General features: G+C 42.9%; 1 protein-coding gene across 2 annotated transcripts in view; it reads right to left on the reverse strand.

Annotated features, from left to right (window-relative positions):
- Positions 1–18,893, reverse strand: part of MROH7 (maestro heat like repeat family member 7) — a 75,814-nt gene that overhangs the window by 3,987 nt on the left and 52,934 nt on the right. For both annotated transcript variants that reach the window (XM_007480534.3, XM_007480533.3), the window contains exons 14-21: positions 15,570–15,748; positions 13,854–13,991; positions 11,669–11,783; positions 6,869–7,009; positions 6,511–6,591; positions 5,834–6,013; positions 3,114–3,269; positions 2,421–2,543 (exon numbers count right to left, since the gene is read on the reverse strand). In XM_007480534.3, coding sequence (XP_007480596.1) covers positions 2,421–2,543; positions 3,114–3,269; positions 5,834–6,013; positions 6,511–6,591; positions 6,869–7,009; positions 11,669–11,783; positions 13,854–13,991; positions 15,570–15,748 — 1,113 coding nt within the window. The remainder of the gene's footprint in view (positions 1–2,420; positions 2,544–3,113; positions 3,270–5,833; positions 6,014–6,510; positions 6,592–6,868; positions 7,010–11,668; positions 11,784–13,853; positions 13,992–15,569; positions 15,749–18,893) is intronic.

Genomic DNA, 18,893 nt, shown 5'->3' on the forward strand with positions numbered 1-18,893 from the left:
GTTGTCTGAGGCAGAAACCAGAAGCATCTGCTATTACTCTGATTCAGACCCAGGTCAGGAACTTGCAGAGCTAGGACCAGGGGAGGCAGTGATCAGACTTTGCCCTGGATCAAACCATTTTGGGAGTGCTGAAAGATGATTGGTCTAGGAGGCAGCTAGTGGAATGAGAGCCAGGCCTAGAGATGGGAGGTCCTGGGTTCAAATATGACCTCAGACATTCCCTAGCTCTGTGACTGCACAAGTTATTTAACCTCAGTTGCTTAGACAGAAGGTATGGGCTTAAAAACTATCTTGGAATTAGATCAAAGAGAGAAAATGTAAGAATCATTGGACTAACTGAAAGCTATCACAAAAAAAAGAACCTATACATCATATTTCAAGAAATAAAGAAAACTACTCAGATCTCTTTGAACCAGAGAGCAAAGTGGAAATGGGAAGAATCCATAAGTCACCTCCTGAAGGAAACTTCCAAATGAAAATTCCCAGGAACACCATGGCCAAAATCTAGAGCTCTTAGGTCAAATAAAAAATACTGAAAGCAACCAGAAAGAATTCGAGTACTGAGAAGCCACAGTCAGGATCATACACAATTTAGCAGCCACCACCTTAAAAGAGTGGAAAGCTTGGAATATTTTATTCCAGAAGACAAAGGACATAAGCTTACAGGCCCAGAAAAACTGAACATATCATACAAGGGGAAAATGAACCTTTAATGAAATAGAGGTCTTGCAAGCATTCCTGACAAAAATGCCAGAACTGTGTAAAAACTTTGAATTCCAAACATGAGTCAAAGTGAAAAAAAGATAAATATGAAAGGATGAGTATAACTTGTTTACATTAAAATATGGGGAAATTATACATATGTCCCCTTTGAATCTTATCATCATCAACCAAAGAATTTAATTAGGTAGTAGACCTGGATATAGCTCTACTAGGATTTAAAGGAAGAATAGACAGCTAAGGAAAAAGGAATATTCTAGGGGGAAGGGAGAAGAAGATTAAGAAAAGTTATTTCACATAGTTTGGGATGTATGTGCACATATATTGCTCCTATACACCTACACATATATGTATACTTTTGTATTCATATTCATGTATACATGTGTGGCTATATGTATGTATGTACATATGAATGTGTGTATATATTTGGATATGGCCAGTGTGGAAATTTATTCTGCTTATTATACATATTTATAATAGAAATTTGTTTTTTTCTATGGAAGAATGAAAGAGGGATAGAAGGCAAATTTTTGCTGACTGACAAAAGATTTAATTTTTTTTAACTAGGTGATCGTATTAAATATTCTTGGATTGTAGCATTCTCAGTCTCTTTTTTTGACTGGGCTTCAATTTCTTGTTCTAGAAAATGAGAGAATGGAAATAGGTCCTTCTTTACACCCTTTTGCGGGCAATGACTCTTTCTCTCTCTGCCCTTACTTGGTATAATGTTTGCTCTTCTCTTACAATACAATGTTGTATGTTATACTTAGGTATTTGTATATATATACACCCAGAGTCCCCAAAGTGTGCTCTTTTAAACTTTTACAAGAATAAACTGCATTAGATGACTTTGGGGATACCCTGCATTTGTACATATTAATTTTCTACTGGAGTTGTTGCAGAACTATGAGTTATGGAATATCTTGATCTCTGAAGAATTAAAAAGGGGGATCCCCTACAGGACCAAATGAGATAATATCTGTAAAGTCCCTAACACAGTTCCTGATACCTGGTAGACATTTAATAAATGCTTCTTCCCTTCCACCCAGATGACAGTGAAGAAGCTTATGGTACACCATTTGATACACTACAATACCTAACAATGTCATTGGGTTCCTTTGGAGATTTCATTAGATAAATGCATGGATGTCCCTTTCTGGTTTTGTTTCTCATTATTTCCTTCTATGCATTCTCCCTTCTAGTCATACTGGCCTACCTAAGACTCCTGCAAATCTAGAACTGGAAGCGAACTCAGAAATCATATTGTCCAGCCTCCTAAGCAACTGAAACTCAAAAGAAGATAAATGACTTTAGTCCCATTTCACATCCCTGTGTACAGATTTTCTCCCACATTTGGGGGAATGTATTTCCTCTTCTTCTCTGCCTCAAAAGAGGCTATCGCAGATGCCATCTCCTACATAAAACCTTTTCTGATCTCGGCCCCTAATCAATAGCACACATACCCTCTCTCTATGTTGAAATTACTTTGCATAATTATGTATTTATTACTTATTTTTCTGTGTCTATGTTATTTTTGCCAAATATAATGGAAACTCTTTGAAAGCAGGAACTGTTTGGCTTTTCTCATTGTACCCCAGTTCCCAACATAGATCTTTGGCACTTAGGAGGTGATTAGTAAGTTCTTACTCAGCTGCAGTGCCTTTCTTCCCCTGATTAGGAAGCCTATGCCCAAGACTCACCAAATACTTGCAGATCTTGGCCACACTCTGCTGACTGGGGTCCCATGGCTTTTTGCTATACATCATTTTTGGCAGAACCCATGCCATGTGGTAGCAGCAGTAGGACAAAGTCTTCTTACATCTCTGTAGGCAGATTGAGAAAGTATGGGATCAAGAGAATAATAACATATGTTTTTATAGGGCATTTTTCTAAAACAACGCTGTGAGGTAGGAAGGAAGGCTAGGTGTCTTTATCCTCCATTTTACAAGTGAGAAATGAGAAGCCAAGAGAAAGGAGGTGACTTCTTGGAGGGTTCTCAATTAGTGAGTGGCAAGGTCAAGAATCCAAGCCAGGCCTTTGGACTCCATGTCCCTGGGGAACCCAAATTGAGACCAGGCCCAGAGTGCCATGAAAAGGAGTGTCATTTATCCCTCCCAGTAGCTCCTTTTCATGGGTAGGTCTTCCTTCAGTGGGAAGCCAGATAGCCATTGAGCGATGAATGTGGGCAGAGCTGGAAGACCCTGGAGGTCCCTGCCAACCTAGGGATGCTCTCCTTTAGAGCAGGATTTGATTAAATGAGATATACCTTCATTACTCACCCCACCACCCCAGCAGGCTTGCTTAAGGTGACACCTACATCTCTCCACCCCTCTAACTCCACCCTTTTATCAGGGTCCCAGACACTTCTCCAACTGAAGAATGAACAAACTCACCTTCCCCACGACAGGATTCCCTTCCTGAAGTTGCAGGATCAGGGGTACCAGGCTATTCACCAACTGCTGCTCTGTGAGGGGTGTGCAGGGGCTTCGCAGTAGCTGAACCACCTTACCAAAGAGGGTGATGGCCGCCAAGCGCACCTCTTCTCTATTCTGAAGAAGGAACCACTGGGTCATGGAGTGACTAGGTTGGGGCATCTGTGTGTGGGGTGGGTTTCAGGGGAACCTTAGAATAAAGGATGTCAAAGCTCAAAAGGATTTTAGAAATCAAGTTCCATCTGTCCATTTTATAAATGAGGAAACTGAGGCCCACAAATGGAATATGATCAGTCCAAGGTCATCCAGATAGCAATAGAGCTGCAACTATAAACCATATCTCCTGGTCCCTATCTTTTTCTTTCTTTCTTTCTTTCTTTCTTTCTTTCTTTCTTTCTTTCTTTCTTTCTTTCTTTCTTTCTTTCTTTCTTTCTTTCTTTCTTTCTTTCTTTCTTTCTTTCTTTCTTTCTTTCTTTCTTTCTTTCTCTTTCTTTCTTTCTTTTTCTTTCTTTCTTTCTTTCTTTCTTTCTTTCTTTCTTTCTTTCTTTCTTTCTTTCTTTCTTTCTTTCTTTCTTTCTTTCTTTCTTTCTTTCTTTCTTTCTTTCTTTCTTTCTTTCTTTCTTTCTTTCTTTCTTTCTTTCTTCCTTCCTTCCTTCCTTCCTTCCTTCCTTCCTTCCTCTTCTTCTTCTTCTTTTTCTCCTTTTTCTTCTTCTTTTTCTTCTTCTTTTTCTTCTTCTTTTTCTTCTTCTTCTTCTTCTTCTTCTTCTTCTTCTTCTTCTTCTTCTTCTTCTTCTTCTTCTGCTGCTGCTGCTGCTGCTGCTGCTGCTGCTGCTGCTGCTGTTGCTGCTGCTGCTGCTTCTTCTGCTTCTTCATCTGCTTCTTCTTATTAAAATTTAAAACCCTTACTTTCTGTCTTAGAATCAGTACTATATATTGGTTCTGAGGAAGAAGGGTGGTAAGGGCTAGACAATGGGGGTTAAGTGACTTCCCAGAGCCAGGAAGTGTCTAAGGCAGATTTGAACCCAGAACCTCCTCTCTCTAGGCCTGGATCTCAATCTACTGAGCCAGAAAGCTGTCCCATGGTGCTTCTTTTTAAATGTGACTTCTGTCCAATTGCACCCAAGTGTCTTTCAGGTTTGGGGTACTGCCTAACCAGGCAAGACTAGAATTGTATTTGGATGTTTCTAGTATACTTTCCCAGGAGACTCTGTTTTTGACCCCTTTTAGTACACAAAATGTTAAAAGGTGCCTGGAGATAGATTTTAGCCTGAGAAAAGTTTCTTAGAAATGGCAGTTGTCCCAAGATGGAATGGATTAATTACATGGGGGGTCTTTAAGAGAAAGCTGGAGAAGTTTGGATGGGATTTTTGTTTAAGTGCCCATCCTAAGTGACCTCAGAGGTCACCTCCAAGTTAGGAGATTGTTGTAATAATGGCCCCTGGGATTCTCTCAGAACAGCTGCTAACCCACGTTCAAGGTACACTATGGACTCAAAATAAGGGTTTGCAAGCTCCCACTAACATGTGGACTTTTTCTCTGATCAGTGGGAATATAATTAAGTCAAAGCAAATTTATTTAATGAATAGCATAGTAAGTGAAATGGAACATTCTGTCCATAAACCTAAGACATGCTCTTCTGCAAATATACACACAATGCATAGAGAGTGTGAGCAAGTATGGAGCTTACATATTGATTCAGCATTCTGGGGTATCTTGAGGCAGTTAGGGGGTACTACAGTACATATAGGGCTGGGCTTGGAGTAAAAAAAACCTGAGTTCAAATCCATCCTCAGACCCTTCCCAACAGTGACCCTGGGCACAAAACTTAATGTCTATGTGCCTCAGTTTCCTCAACTATAAAATGGGGAGAATAATATCACCCACTTCTCAGTGTTGCATTGAGGATCAAATGAGATATCTGTCCATCACTTAGCACAGTAATAAATGCTTGTTCCCTTGATTATGTCATTTGATCTTTACCATATCATTGAAGGTAGATAGGTCATGTGTTCTCGTTTTTGCAGAGGAACCACCTGAGACTTGGAAACATTAAGAGACTCACTAAGGGTCATCTCTCTCTTAAGTATTAGGGTACATAACCTTAAGCACCAGGTCTTTCCTGACTCATAGTTTCCCTTTGTCTGGGCTGTGGTCCCTCATGTCTGTCATGCTCTGCCTCTTCTTCTTTGTCTTCTAAAACCATTGGCTTCCTTCAGGGCTCATCTCAGATATCACTTACTATGGGAAACCTTTGTGGCTATCCTAGTATCATTGGCCTCTCCCCCCTCCTTATCATGTCTTTACTGAACTATTTCCCATTAAATCTCCAACTCCCAGCCTCACTAGAAGGTCATCTCTTTGGGGGAGGGCAAGGGCTATTTCTGTTGTCATTGCTTAATCAAGTGTTTGGATTGTATTGGGTTGAGTTGCTTTGGGTTGGGTGGTACAGTACTGAATTGACTCTATGATGCCTCTAGCAGAGGAGAGGAGAGGAAAGGAAGCAGGTAGATCAGAGAAAAGTGGGCTTGAAAGGTCACTTCCAGACCCTAACACAGTGTCCTGTAGAGCAGACACTCGATAAGAAGGATCTATTGACTAGCCCCAACCAAAGGCTCTCTGTCTATTGAACCAGGTTCATGGCTCTTGGGTCATGCCCCCAAATCTCCCTTCCTTGCTCTTACATCATCAAAGTGAGGCTGGAGAACCTGCAGAATGTCCAGGTAAATGGAGATGTCACTTGACTTCTTGTCCTGAGATCTCAGGATGGTTTTGACGTTGCTGACTGCCTCCACGGCCAATAAGCCATCTACCCACTGCAGGCCTTTCATCATAGAGGGCAGAAGAGCCTGGATTTTGTTACTCTGTTGGGGAGGAAGAAGAGGAATTAGACTTTGCCTGGGAGTCCGAGGACCAGATTGGAATCCCAGATTAACTGTTCCCTCCTGAAATGCCCCTTTCTCTCTCTGTATAGTTAATTCCTGCCCTTTTCTATCTATGTGAGCTTGGCAAGCCCATTCTCTCTCCAGGCCTCAGTTTCCTCATTTGTAAAATGAGGGAGTTAGAAGAGATGGCCTTTGAGGTTCTTTCTAGTTTCGAATCCTGTGGTGCTATTTTTAGCCAGCTCCAGTCCCACATCTTCCAGGAAGCCTTTCTTGATTACCCTCATTGTACTGACCGACCCTTGGCCTTCTGAATTCCTGTACCACATACACTGTTGGGCTCACCCAGATCTTAGCATGGATGGTCTTATGTTGACCTTGTCTCTGTTGTCAATCCCCAACTAGACTATAAGCTCCCTGAGGGCAAGAACTATGCCTGACATATTTCTGAGTCCCCAGAGCCGAGTTTAGAGTCTCACACTTATTTGTTCTGTGTTTGGACTTGAGTCTGATGACGATGATGATGGGACCTTAATCTCTTTAGTCTTCAGTTTTCTCACCTGGAAAAGAGACATAATAATCTTTGCCTGGCCTCCACCACTCAGAGTTGGCCTAAGAGTGTAATTTAGTGCTTTGTATTGTGAAGAGGCCAAGGGAAAGGGCATTCCTTTCTATGGATGGAGACATTGAACTAAGCCCAAGATCATGGGTAGGAGATCAGGTGGATTCAGTGGCAAAAAGAATTCAGGAATCTCCTTGCCAAGGGAACCAAACCTACACATACTTCACCCTGTGCCCTTCGAATCCTGACAAAGTTACCTCCCTCAGCTCTCTTACCTTTTCTGTTCTATGGGCCAAGATGACCAGACCCCTGATACAGAGCACCTTCATGATGGGGTCTTCACTACTCAGGCCCTCAGACATTCGGCCCAGGGAGTACTCCTCTGGAATCCGCTTCACCTGCTCCATGCGAAGGAGCTAAGGAGATAATTTGACATTGACTCTTGGGTGGAGATGGATCTGATCGCTGGGAAGGAGAGGGGAGGGAAAGGGACAGAGAGGGAAAGGGAGAGGTGGAGAGGGAAGGGACAATGCAGGGAGAGGGTGAAGGGAAAGAGGAGGAGAAGAAGTGGAGAACAAGAGAGGGGCAAGAAAGACAAGGAGGAGGAAGGAGAGGGGAGAGAGGGAAAGATGTAAAGGTAAGGGGAGAGAGAGATGGAAACAGAGAGGGAGAGGTGGAGGGGGTAAGGGAAAGGAGAAAAGGAAGGGAATAGGAAGCCCCTCTGACCATTCATTAGCATCACATCCAAAAGTCTAGATTAATAACACCTCCTGTTTATAGCAACGACTATGATCATGATGAAGAGTAGGGTATGTTAAGCTTTACATAATGATTTCTTTACAACATTCCTGTGAGATAGGAAGTGCAAGTATTTTTATTCCCATTTTACAGATGAAGAAACCAAGCTCAGCGAAGTGATTCATCCAGGGCTCACCACTAGTCAGTATTGGAATCAAGTATCTCCCAAGGTTCATTGACTCTGAGGCCCAAGGCCCTTCCCACTCCAACTTATGTTTCTATAATGCTTTACATCTGTCCTGAGAGTGTGGCTTACTAAGCAAGCCCGTATCCAGAATGGGGTCACCTCCCATTTGGGTTTTTTTCTCTCTTGATGAAGGGCTTTGTGAGACCTTGAAAGATCCAGGGACTGAAGACCAAACCAGAGTTTTCCAGCAGCTGTCAATAGTCAGTCAACAAACATTTATTATTTATTAACACAGTGCCTACCATGTGTGAGGCAGCACAATCCTGAGGAACAACTTGCTTGGCCCAGACTAGCAGTGTATCAGCCAGAGATATCCTGTCCTGCAGCAAGGGACAGATTTGTCCAGTGGCCATGCTACATTTGACCATGAACTTGTTGGGGGAATGCATTGAGTGATGAATGTGGGCAGAGCTGGAAGACCCTGGAGGTCCCTGCCAACCTAGGGATGCTCTCTTTTAGAGCAGAGTTAAAGGAAAATTGGAGATTAATCATTGAGGAATTTGGAGATTAATCCTTTTAAGACTGTGGGGAAGAACTCTAGGACTTTGGGTAATTACAGGAAATCACCCCTTCTGAAATATCTTAGCAAATTTGGGGGTACCACCCTATACTCTACAGAATTTGTTTTCAGAAAGAATAAGGATTAAATTCTATCAGATTTCCAGGTGTAGACAGCACTTAGATCACTTCTTTCTCCCCACAAAGATCGATAGGCCTATTGTTTTAGTGTAATGAAGGAAGACAGCTTGAAAGCAATTTCAGAGTGAAGAGAAATAGGTAAGCAGTTTGCAGTTTAAATTTACCTGGTACTTCACCCTTCCTTGACCATGAAAAAAGAAAAGCTTGTCTTAATCAGAGAGCAACTGAAAAATGGGTATAATTTAATTAAGAAATAGAAAGGATGACTTAAACTGACACCTCCCACAATCCACATCCGAGATTTCTCCCCCTTTCCTCCCCATCATCTCAGAGATTCTCTTCTGATTCCTATCCTGGCTTAGAGATCAGATTCCCAAATAAAGGTGCTGATAAAAAATGCTGGAAAAATTCAAGGAAATACTATAAAAGTCTGGCTCCTCTCGTATTTAGGCTTTAGTCCTAAGTTGAGGAAGGAGCCTGGTCCTGATTTATTTTGTTGTTGTTGTTTTTTAAACCTTTACCTTCTTTAGAATCACTACTGTATATTGGTTCCAAGGCAGAAGAGTGTAAGGGCTAGGCCATGGGGGTCAAGTGACTTGCCCAGGGTCACATAGCTGGGAAGTGTCTGAGGCCAGATTTGAACCTAGGACCTCCCGTCTCTAGGGCTGACTCTCAATCCACTGAGCAACCCAGCTGCCCCCCCCCCATCCTGATTTGTTAAGGCAATTGGCACGCATTCATCTTTTACCTGCTACACTAGTACTTAATACAAAGTATAAATAAGATACAGTCCCTGCCTTCATGGAACTCATATTCTAATAGGAGGAAAAGATGCAAACAGAGATTCTGACATTACTGAACATCACATGACAAAGGACAGGCCATCTGCATCAGTACAGAGTGTCCCCAAATCTAACAACCCACACATTTTCCAGGTACCAAAAACATGATTTGGAAGGTACCAAACAAAGGGTTCTGAGAAGTTTGAGGGCAGAAGTTTTCTCATTTGCAAAATGGAGCAGCCACTCCTTTCCTACTTACCGCAGCCCTATAGGGCCAGGAGGTGGATAAAAGGAGGATTTCATAGAATATTAGAGCTGGAGCTGGGTTCAGAGATTACCTAGCCCTAGGCAGCTAGGTGGCATGGTGACTATTAATGGACTAGGGGTATGGAAAGCATGAGTTCAAATCCTGCCTCAGACACTTACTATCTGTATAACCCTGACTTAACCTCTGCCTGCCTCAGTTTCCTCATCTGTAAAATAACACCTACTTCCTAGAGGTGTTGTGATGAACAAATGAAATAGCATAGATAATGTACTTTATCTTAGAAAAAAATCTTAGGAAATAATATAATTGCTACCAGGTATTATTATTATTATTATTACCACTATCATTGTTACTATTATCATTTCTAAGGTCCCTGCCATCTTTGATTCTGTGATCCTAGTCCAGCCGAAATCCAACCCTGTCCTGATGAATGAAATCCATTTGTGTCCCTGACAAGTGGTCATCTGAACTGTGCTTGGGGACCACTAATGATGCTGAAGAACCTACAACCTTCCATTTCTCAGTTGGAAGACAAACAGAAATCCAAAAATCATGGTTTCATTTTTGTACAATTTATCACTGAAAGACAGGCAGTAGGAGTAAAGAGAATGGCCTTCCAGGCTGGGAGAAGTGAGTTCAAGTCCTGACTTAACCTAAGGCAAGTCACTTATGTTAATGCCATCAGGAGATTTGACAAGACCAAAAGCTATAAACAAGTTATCAGTTCACAACAAAAGAATGTCTTTCTATACTTTGAATTCTCCACTTAGGAAAACAAGCTCCACAATAGTCACCCCAAAATCACTGAATTGGGAATAAATTATGTCTTATTCTATATGCTTAAAGCCTAAATAACCATAGGCATAGAATCTAGAGCTGCGATGGTATCGGTATGGGGAACTCCCAGGTAAGGAGACATCCTCTCCCAATGTCAGTCAGCACCTCCTTTATGATTTAAAGTCCCACAATCCTGCCTGATCCCAAGGGCAGGATAAATGATTTACCACTCTTGCTCTATCATATGGCCAGTAGGTGTCAGCAGCAGAACTTGAACCTGAGTCTTTTTGGCTTCAAGGCTGGCTCTATCCACTAAGTCATGCCATGATTATTCTCATTTAAATGTGTGTGTAGGTAGACAGAAGGGTGGACAGATTGGGGGGGGGGGAGTGGAAAAAGAAGGAGGGAAGGAGGGAGAAAAAGAGAGGGAGGGAGAGAGAGAGATGGATGGATGGATGGATGGATGGATGGATGGATGGATGGACAGATAGATAAGACAAACAGTAGGAATATAGACAGATAGATGGAAGGATGAATAGACAAAGAGATGGATAGAAGAAAGAAATGGATAGATAGATAGAAAGACATATAGATTGATGGATGGATGGACAGACAGAGATAAATAGACAGACAGGCAGGCAGACAGAGAGATGGCTAGAGAGAAAGAGAGACATCAATGATAAATGGATAGATAGATGGAGGGATGGTTGGATGGCTAGAAGGATGGATAGATAGGTGAATGATGGATAGATGGATACATACGTACATGCATACATACATATACACACACACAAAGATATAGATACATAGATAACAGGTTGATGGATGGGTAGAGAGGTGATAAAGAGACAGATACATAGAATCAGACTTCTGGTGCATGGGAGCTGAGTATGCTTTGATGATATAGCTCCATTGGCCAGGCCCCTGTTTTATGTATAAAACTCATAAAATACACAACTAAAAATAGATATAGAATTATACTTACAACCATATAAATTATATAACATCTATGTGTATATGAGAGTGTAGGACATGTAAAACTCATGTATATACATAACAAATAAAGTCTATTTTTTTGTGTTTGTGCACTCACACGCACACACAGAAGGCAATGGGCCAGCCTGACCTTGGAACAAGGAAGATCTGGGTTCAAGTTGTGCCTAGGATGTGTCTTGACTATGTGATCCTCAACAAATCACCTAATCCTCTTGCTCTAGGTAGCACTCTAAGACCAAGATGTTAAGGGTTTGACCTGCAATTGGCACAAGGAGTTTCTCCCAGGAGAATCCCCAAGCCCAATGACATCTGAGGTTCAGTCCCTATCCCGGTATAACTCTATGTAGTTCTATTGGCAATAAAGTATTATGGAAGCTTGCGGTCATCTTACTTATTCCTCAGAGTTGAGCCCTGTCCATGGTGCTATCAGTGGGGAAGGTCCTGCTTGTTCTCTTAAGCCCCTTGCGGGATATCTTCAGTCCTTTGGAGCTAGTGATTTGGGAGCTCCTTGAGGGCAAGGACCATCTTTCTTTGTATACCCAATACGTGGCCCTGTGCCTAGCACATAGTGGGTGCTTAGGACATCTCCGCCAAATATCTCACAGCCCCACCCTCCTTCCAGATTTACCTCCACAAAGAAGGCGGTGGCAGTGATCTTGTGCTTCTCGTCCCCTCTCTCCAGGAGTGGAATCAGCAGGTAAAGCATGCGACAGAGTTCTTGGCAGGAATAATGCACCATGGCCCTGGATGGGCACAGAGAAGGGGAGAAGATGAAGCTAGACCAAGGCCCCCAGCAATACAAACTGCTATTGCCTCACCTATAAAATGATGGGGCTGGACTTGGTGGTGTCTGAAGTCTTATCTGTTTCTAAACTGAGGAGTCTATGATCCTTGACTTTGTGGCTGTCCACTCCACCTCGCCTACCAAATAAAACAAGATCTGATGCACAACTCAAATGTGACCTCCTCCACAGTCTTCATTGACAGCCATGGTTCCTTATATTCTCTGAACTCCTAGTGGCCCTTCATCCTTCAGGCATGATTCTGTAATTCAGGTTGCTGAGGATCTCAGAGCTGGAATGGACCTCTTGGGTCACATGGAGAAATCACCCCCCTGCTCCCTCTCTTTGCTACCAGAGTAGGAAAATGAAGGAGAGAATCTGGGTTCAGATAGTGGCTTGACCACTTACTACTTCTGTAACCCTTATAATAGCACTTGACCTCTATGGGCTCATCAGTAAAGTGAGAGGGTTTCACCAGATGACTTCTAAGATCCCTTCCAGCTGTAGAATCCATAATTCTACATGAATGCCCCTGCCAGAAGGGATTGAACTCTTTAGCTCAGACACCCTCCCAAGGGTACTCACTACCTCTCTCAAGAAGCTTAATAATTAAGAAGTTTTCATGATGTCACGTAGAATCTACCTCTCAGCCTTCACCCTTCCTCCCAAATGCTCCTGATTCTGCTCTCAGAGGCCCAACAGAACAAGGTTCATTCCCCTGCCACAGCCTGAAAGAAAGGAGCAGGGCAGGGGAGAGACAGGACTTCTTTATTCAAGGGTCTCAAGGGTTATCAGATAAAAAGATCAGCTTCTCCTTACTTGGTCAGAGCTAGGATCCATGGGAGGAAGTCTAGAAAGGCAGATGACATCAATCAACCAAAAGCTTTTATTTAGGTCCTACTATGTGCCAGGCATTGTGTTGGGTTCACAGGCTATTGATTCAAAGGATGAAACAATCTGTCCTCTCAATAAGTTGATTTAGATAGGATGCTAAGAAAAGACTTCCAAATAAGAACTCTTCCAACAGGGCATGGGTTGCCTCTCTGGAGTTCTTTATGGGTGGGTGGATGTCTTTAAGTGAAGGGCAGAGTGATAGTGGGGTATTCCTGTTCATCATTTGGGTTAGACCAGACACCTTCTTTTAGCCCTTTCAACTTAGCGGCAAAGCCTAAACTCAAAGCCACTCTCCCTCCCAGCCCAAGGCTCTATTCCCTGAACCATACTGCATTCAGGCCTTTAGGGAGATCCCAAGGCCACCAAGGCACAGTCCTAGACACTCAGGGTGCCCAATTACAGCATAGCAGCCTTTGTGGAAGAAGTCTACAATCCCAGGCATCCCATGAGACTTTGGGATAGACTTTCTTGTAATGATTTTTTTCCTTCACATCTAGCCCAACTCTCTTTGATGAAGGTCCTCGATCTGTCCTCAGGGGCCAAGCAGAAGATATCTAATCCTGCTTCCATAGGAAAGTCCTTCAAATATTTGAGTCAATTAATCGACAAGAATTTATTAGCCTCCAATCTGTGGCCGGGGACCAAGGTAAGCAACAGAAAAGGAAAGACAAAGTAATCATTGTTCTCATGGAACTACTCTTCAGGTATTAAAGACAGATTTCAGTCTCCCCCAAGACTCCTCTCCTCTGGGCTAAATACTCCACTGAGGCTCTAGGGGGACAATCCTCAGGCCTCTCCTATCCTTGGGGGACCAACTGCAGAAAGTACATCATCCACAGCTCCTTTGTGGTCTGTTGTGGTCTGAAGTTCAGAGACTGTGGAGTAGAAGGAAGGGCTCCTGGCTCGGAGTCAGAAGATCTGAGATCCATGACCTCAGATGGGTGACTTCAACTCACTGAGCTTCCCTTTCCTCTTTTGTAAACTCGGAATACAAGTGCTCATGAACATACGAGGACTATTGTGAAGAAAGCACTTTGTATGCCCTACAGTGCTCTAGGTACAAGAGGCTGGCCTCTCCCTCCCAAGCCTTCCTTCGCAGACACCCAGGGCCCAGACCTGGGCTAGCAGGGGGCTTACCTGGCCAGCAGAGATACACCCCGGTGGTGATGCTCCGCCTGGCCCATGAGCTCCCAGCCTCCTTGGCTCTCCAGCAGGGTAGCTTCATAAGAACAACCCATCTTCAACAAGAGGGTCTTGACCACCTTCACCACCCACCTGGTGGGACAGTACAGAGCTAACATCACATCTATCCTTACCCTACCCTGAGGAAGTTGAGGCTGTCTGTCCCTCCCAAACATTCTCCCCCCACAACCCAGATCACCTTGGCCATGGCCCTAGGACCCACAATGGCAGTGGAAGGAACCCCTTGCCCCAGGACTGCAGTCCCTCCATTTACCTGCAGCCTATTACACAGGCTGTGTTAGGTACTTTAAGTCTCCATTAGGGGGTGTTAGTGCATTAAGAACAAGGTTTTAGGAAAAGGGTTAGCCCTGGGAACTCAAGAATAAACAGAAGCAAAATCTATCATCCTTTGGAGACCTTCCTTCCAAAATCCCTTTGTCTAACTAGCTATATTGGTGGGATAAGAGCATGCCTATGTAGGGGCTATGCCCCAATGTCCTTCAGCCAGTGGCCAAGCAGCATCTTTTAGGCTATACTCCACCCTCTTACAGCTAGTCCCCATATCACCTGAGACGTAACATCAGGTAGTCAATCCTTAGTGTGCTGGACTTAAAATCAGGAAGACTTGAGTTCAGATCTTGCTTCTGCCATTTATTCACCACATGACCCTGCTCAATCTCTCAAAGGGCCCCAAAGGGCCCTTATACCTCTAAACCTGTCTCTGATTAGTTTTCCCATTTGGCTTTGAACTCTGGAGATTCGACTTTGAGTCCTGCCCATTAGTCTGCCCATTACTAGTCAGTTCCCTTCTGTGAGAACTTCTCCTTGTCTGTAAAATGAGACCTACACCAGTAGGGGCTCATGAGCCATAATGTTAGGACTACAGATCACAGGGCTAACCCGGAACCTTAGTTAGCAGGCATTCCCCAAGGACCTAACCAATGCGTGAGAGTAATCATGAGAGTCCACATTTACACTGCATATCTGACAGGGCTGTGGTGGGACATTCTTTGGTGGCGGAAGCCATCATTTGTCTCTGATGGCTTCCACAAACAGCGAATTCAATCTGGGGCACAAGGAAGCTTGGGGGATGTCTAGTTCCACCCTCCATGACTGATGGAAGCCTGCTGATTCCCTAGGGGCACTTTAGCCAAAATGGGAGGGACAGAAAACTCGGGAAACTATGTTGTATGGACCACTCTACCTGCCATCACCCAACTCCCTTCCTGCCCTCGAATCTATACTTGCCATTAAGAAAAGGTCTTGACTTATTGAGTGGAACAACTCATTAAGAGCTGCCATTTCAACAAGCCTTAATGTTTGCAACGCACTTGCTCTACCGACCTCATCGGGGTTCGCTGCTCTGCTACTGTCCACCCGTGTGAGGCTGGGCAAGTCCCTTCTTTCTGGCCTACAGCTTTCTTATCTGCAAAATGTCTTGGATGGTCTCCAAGATCTTCTCCCATTCCAGATCTTGTGATCCATTTTTGCCCTGCACCTCCCACCCCAAATGGCCTGACTACCCGCAAGAATGCATCACTTTATGAGCTTCAGTTCCTAGGAAGGGAAGAATGAGCAGATTCGCCAACCGGCCTTCTGTTTACCCTTGTAGTGCCAAATCTAATGGATGGTTTGTTGGAACTTGGGGCTGGTAAGAGGGGTGGAGATTACCGGACAGGCATAAAGGTGGCGCTTAGGCTATTCCTGAAGCAAGAGCCTTGGCCAGGCAAGTTCAGGCCAATGTGGTAATGGACCTGGACCAACAGGGCAAGGAGTAACTGGGGGTAGATACGCCTCACTCGAGTCACACAGCTGTTGACAGAGAGGAGCTCACACAGACCACTGGCTGCCTAGAGTAGGGGAGGGGGAAGAGAGAGTGGAGGGAGAGAGAAGAGGAGGGAAGGAATGTGAAGTCCAAGGTCATCCTTCGAAGCCCACCAAGGCTGCTCTGCAGCCGATGGGTCCATTCTTCCCTAGCAGGGTTGGGAACTCCCATCCCCACTCCCCTCGGGGAATACCCTGTCCCTCCTTGGTGGGAGGCCAGGCTGCCATTTTGAACTGAAGTTTTAATGACTTTGGCCTTTCTTTACTAGGACAAAGCATGGGGCTCCACTGGCCTCTGAGAAAGTCCCACCTACACACAATATCTATGTGAGGGAAGCACAGGGGAGCCTTGCTCCAGGGATTCCAGAAATGTCTCTCTCTTGTCTGAAGGTCTAGAGCAAGGGGCAAGCCACAAGGTTCTCCATTTTCTTTTCTCTTTGTCTAAAAACTCAGTATACTAAGCTGAGTATATAGGTAAGCAGATACCAGTCCAGGCTCTTCAACTAATGGGCCACACACAGAATGTTGGGTAAGTCAGGTAGAATAAAGGTAGAAAGAATACACAGACACACACAGTCGAGCACAGAAATACATTTCATTTGATAGGTGAATAGGAGGAAAGGGGGGAAACGATGGGGGTGAGGAGGGATAAACGGGGGAGGACAGAATAAGAGAGAGATTATTCCTAAGCAAAAGAAACTACCTAATAATGAACAAAAATACTTCTAGCTCTTTTGAGGTGAGAAAAAATGGGAAACTGAGGGGGCACCCATAAGTTGGAGAATGGTTGGACATGTTGTGATAGAATATTATTATTGTGTTGTAAGAAATGAGAAGGATTACATAAGGTTAATCTATTTAGATTTCTACATGGGTGTGAGTTCCCTATGATGGGATGGTACCAAAAAATTAAAATTAAGGGGTGAGAAAGACATTCTTCTGGGAATTCCACTGGGAGAGGTAAAATGCAGAAAATAATTGCACATAAAAGAGGCACAAAAGAACTTTTATGGTGGAGTGGGATTCCCTTGAAACATAGTCTCATCAGAATTGGCTCAAAGCAGGAATAACATACTCACTCAACTGAGTATAGAAATCTCTCTTACCTTACAGGAAAGTAGAAAGAGAAGGTGATAAGGAAGGGGGTGTACTGATAGAAGGAAGTATAGATTGGGGGAGATGGTGATCAGAAGCAAAATACCTTTGAGGATGGACAGGATGAAAAAAGAAAGAGACCATAGAATAAACAGAGTGGAAAATAGGATGGAGAGAAATATACAGTAGTCAAAAATGAAAAAAATGTACAAGTTTCTCTAATAAAGGCTCATGTCTCAAATACATGAAGAAATGAGTCAAGTATATAAGGCAACAAGTCATTCCCCAATTGATAAATGGTCAAAGAATGTGAACAGGAAGTTTTCAGGTAATCAAAGCTATCCATCTTCATGTGAAAAAAATACTCTATTAATTAGATACATACAAGTTAAAACAACTTTGAGATATCTCCTCACATCTATCAGATTGGTTAGTATGACAAATGTTGGACGAGATGTGGGAAAATTGAGACAGTAATATACTATGGGAGAGTCGTGAACTGATTCAGCCATTCTGGAAAGCAATTTGGAATTATGCCCAAAGGACTATCAAATTGTATATACTCTTTGACCTAGCAATACCATTCCTAAGTCTGTATCCCAAAGATATAAAAAATCAAAAGGGAAAGGACCTGTTTGAATAAAAATATCTATTGTAGCTCTTCTTATGGTGGTGACAAATTGGAAACTGAGGCAATGTCCATCGTTTGGGGAATGGTTGAACAAGTTGTGGTATGTAATTGCAATGGAATACTATTGTGCTATAAGAAATGATGAGGGAGATGGTTTCAGGAAAACCTGGGAAGACTTACATGAATTGATGCATAATGAAGCAAGCAGAACCAGCAATATTGTATGATAAATAACTGTGAATGACAACTATTCTTAGTAATACAATGATCCAAAACAAAGGACTTATGATGAAAAATGCCATCTGCTTCCAGAGAAAGAACTGATGGAGTCAGAATTCAGACCAAAGCACACTTTATTTTACTTTCTTTCTTCATTTGTTTTTACATAAGTTTTCTTCCACTGTCTGCCCTTTGATCCAGCCATAGCACTGCTGGGTTTGTACCCCAAAGAGATAATGGACACAAAGACTTGTACAAAAATATTCATAGCTGCACTCTTTGTGGTGGCAAAAATTGGAAAATGAGGGGATGCCCTTCAATTGGGGAAATGGCTGAACAAATTGTGGTATATGTTGGTGATGGAATACTATTGTGCTCAAAAGAATGGTGAACTGGAGAAATTCCATGGAGACTGGAACAACCTCCAGGAAGTGATGCAGAGCGAGAGGAGCAGAACCAGGAGAACATTGTACACAGAGAATGACACACTGTGGTACAATCAAATGTAATGGACTTCTCCATTAGTAGCAATGCAGTGATCCTGAACAACCCGGAGGGATCTATGAGAAAGAAAACTATCCACATTCAGAGGAAAAACTGTGGGAGTAGAAACACAGAAGAAAAACAACTGCTTGAATACATGGGTCGAGGGGATATGGTTGGGGATGTAGACTCTAAATGAACATCCTAGTGCAAACACCAACAACATGGAAACAGGTTCTGATTAAGGACACAAGTAATACCCAATGAAATTGTGCATTGGCTACGGGAAGGGTGGGTAGAGTGGAGGGGAGGGAGGGAAATAATGTGATTATTGTAACCAAGCAATAATGTTCTAAATTGACTAAATAAACTAATTAAAATGGAGAAAAAAACATGTTTTCTTCCACAAAAGGATTAATATGGAAAAATTATGATTGCATATGTAAAATTTGTATCATATTGCTTACTGCCTAACAGGTAGGGCAGAGGGAAGGGAGGGAGAGAATTCAGCAATCAAAAAAAAGATTTTAAAAAGTTAAAATTGTTTTTACATTTAATTGGAAGGAAAATAATTTTTTAAAAAAGAAATTATGAGGAGAGATAGTTTCAGAGAAACCTGGAAAGACTTATATGAATGGATGCATAACAAAGTATGCAGAACCAAAAGAACAATTTATATGAAGACTGCAATTTGGTAAACGCAAGCAACTTTGTAAGAAATTAGGAATACTTATCAAAGCATT

The sequence above is a fragment of the Monodelphis domestica genome, chromosome 2 (genome assembly GCF_027887165.1).
Source record: "Monodelphis domestica isolate mMonDom1 chromosome 2, mMonDom1.pri, whole genome shotgun sequence".
In the NCBI taxonomy this organism is placed as follows: domain Eukaryota; kingdom Metazoa; phylum Chordata; class Mammalia; order Didelphimorphia; family Didelphidae; genus Monodelphis; species Monodelphis domestica.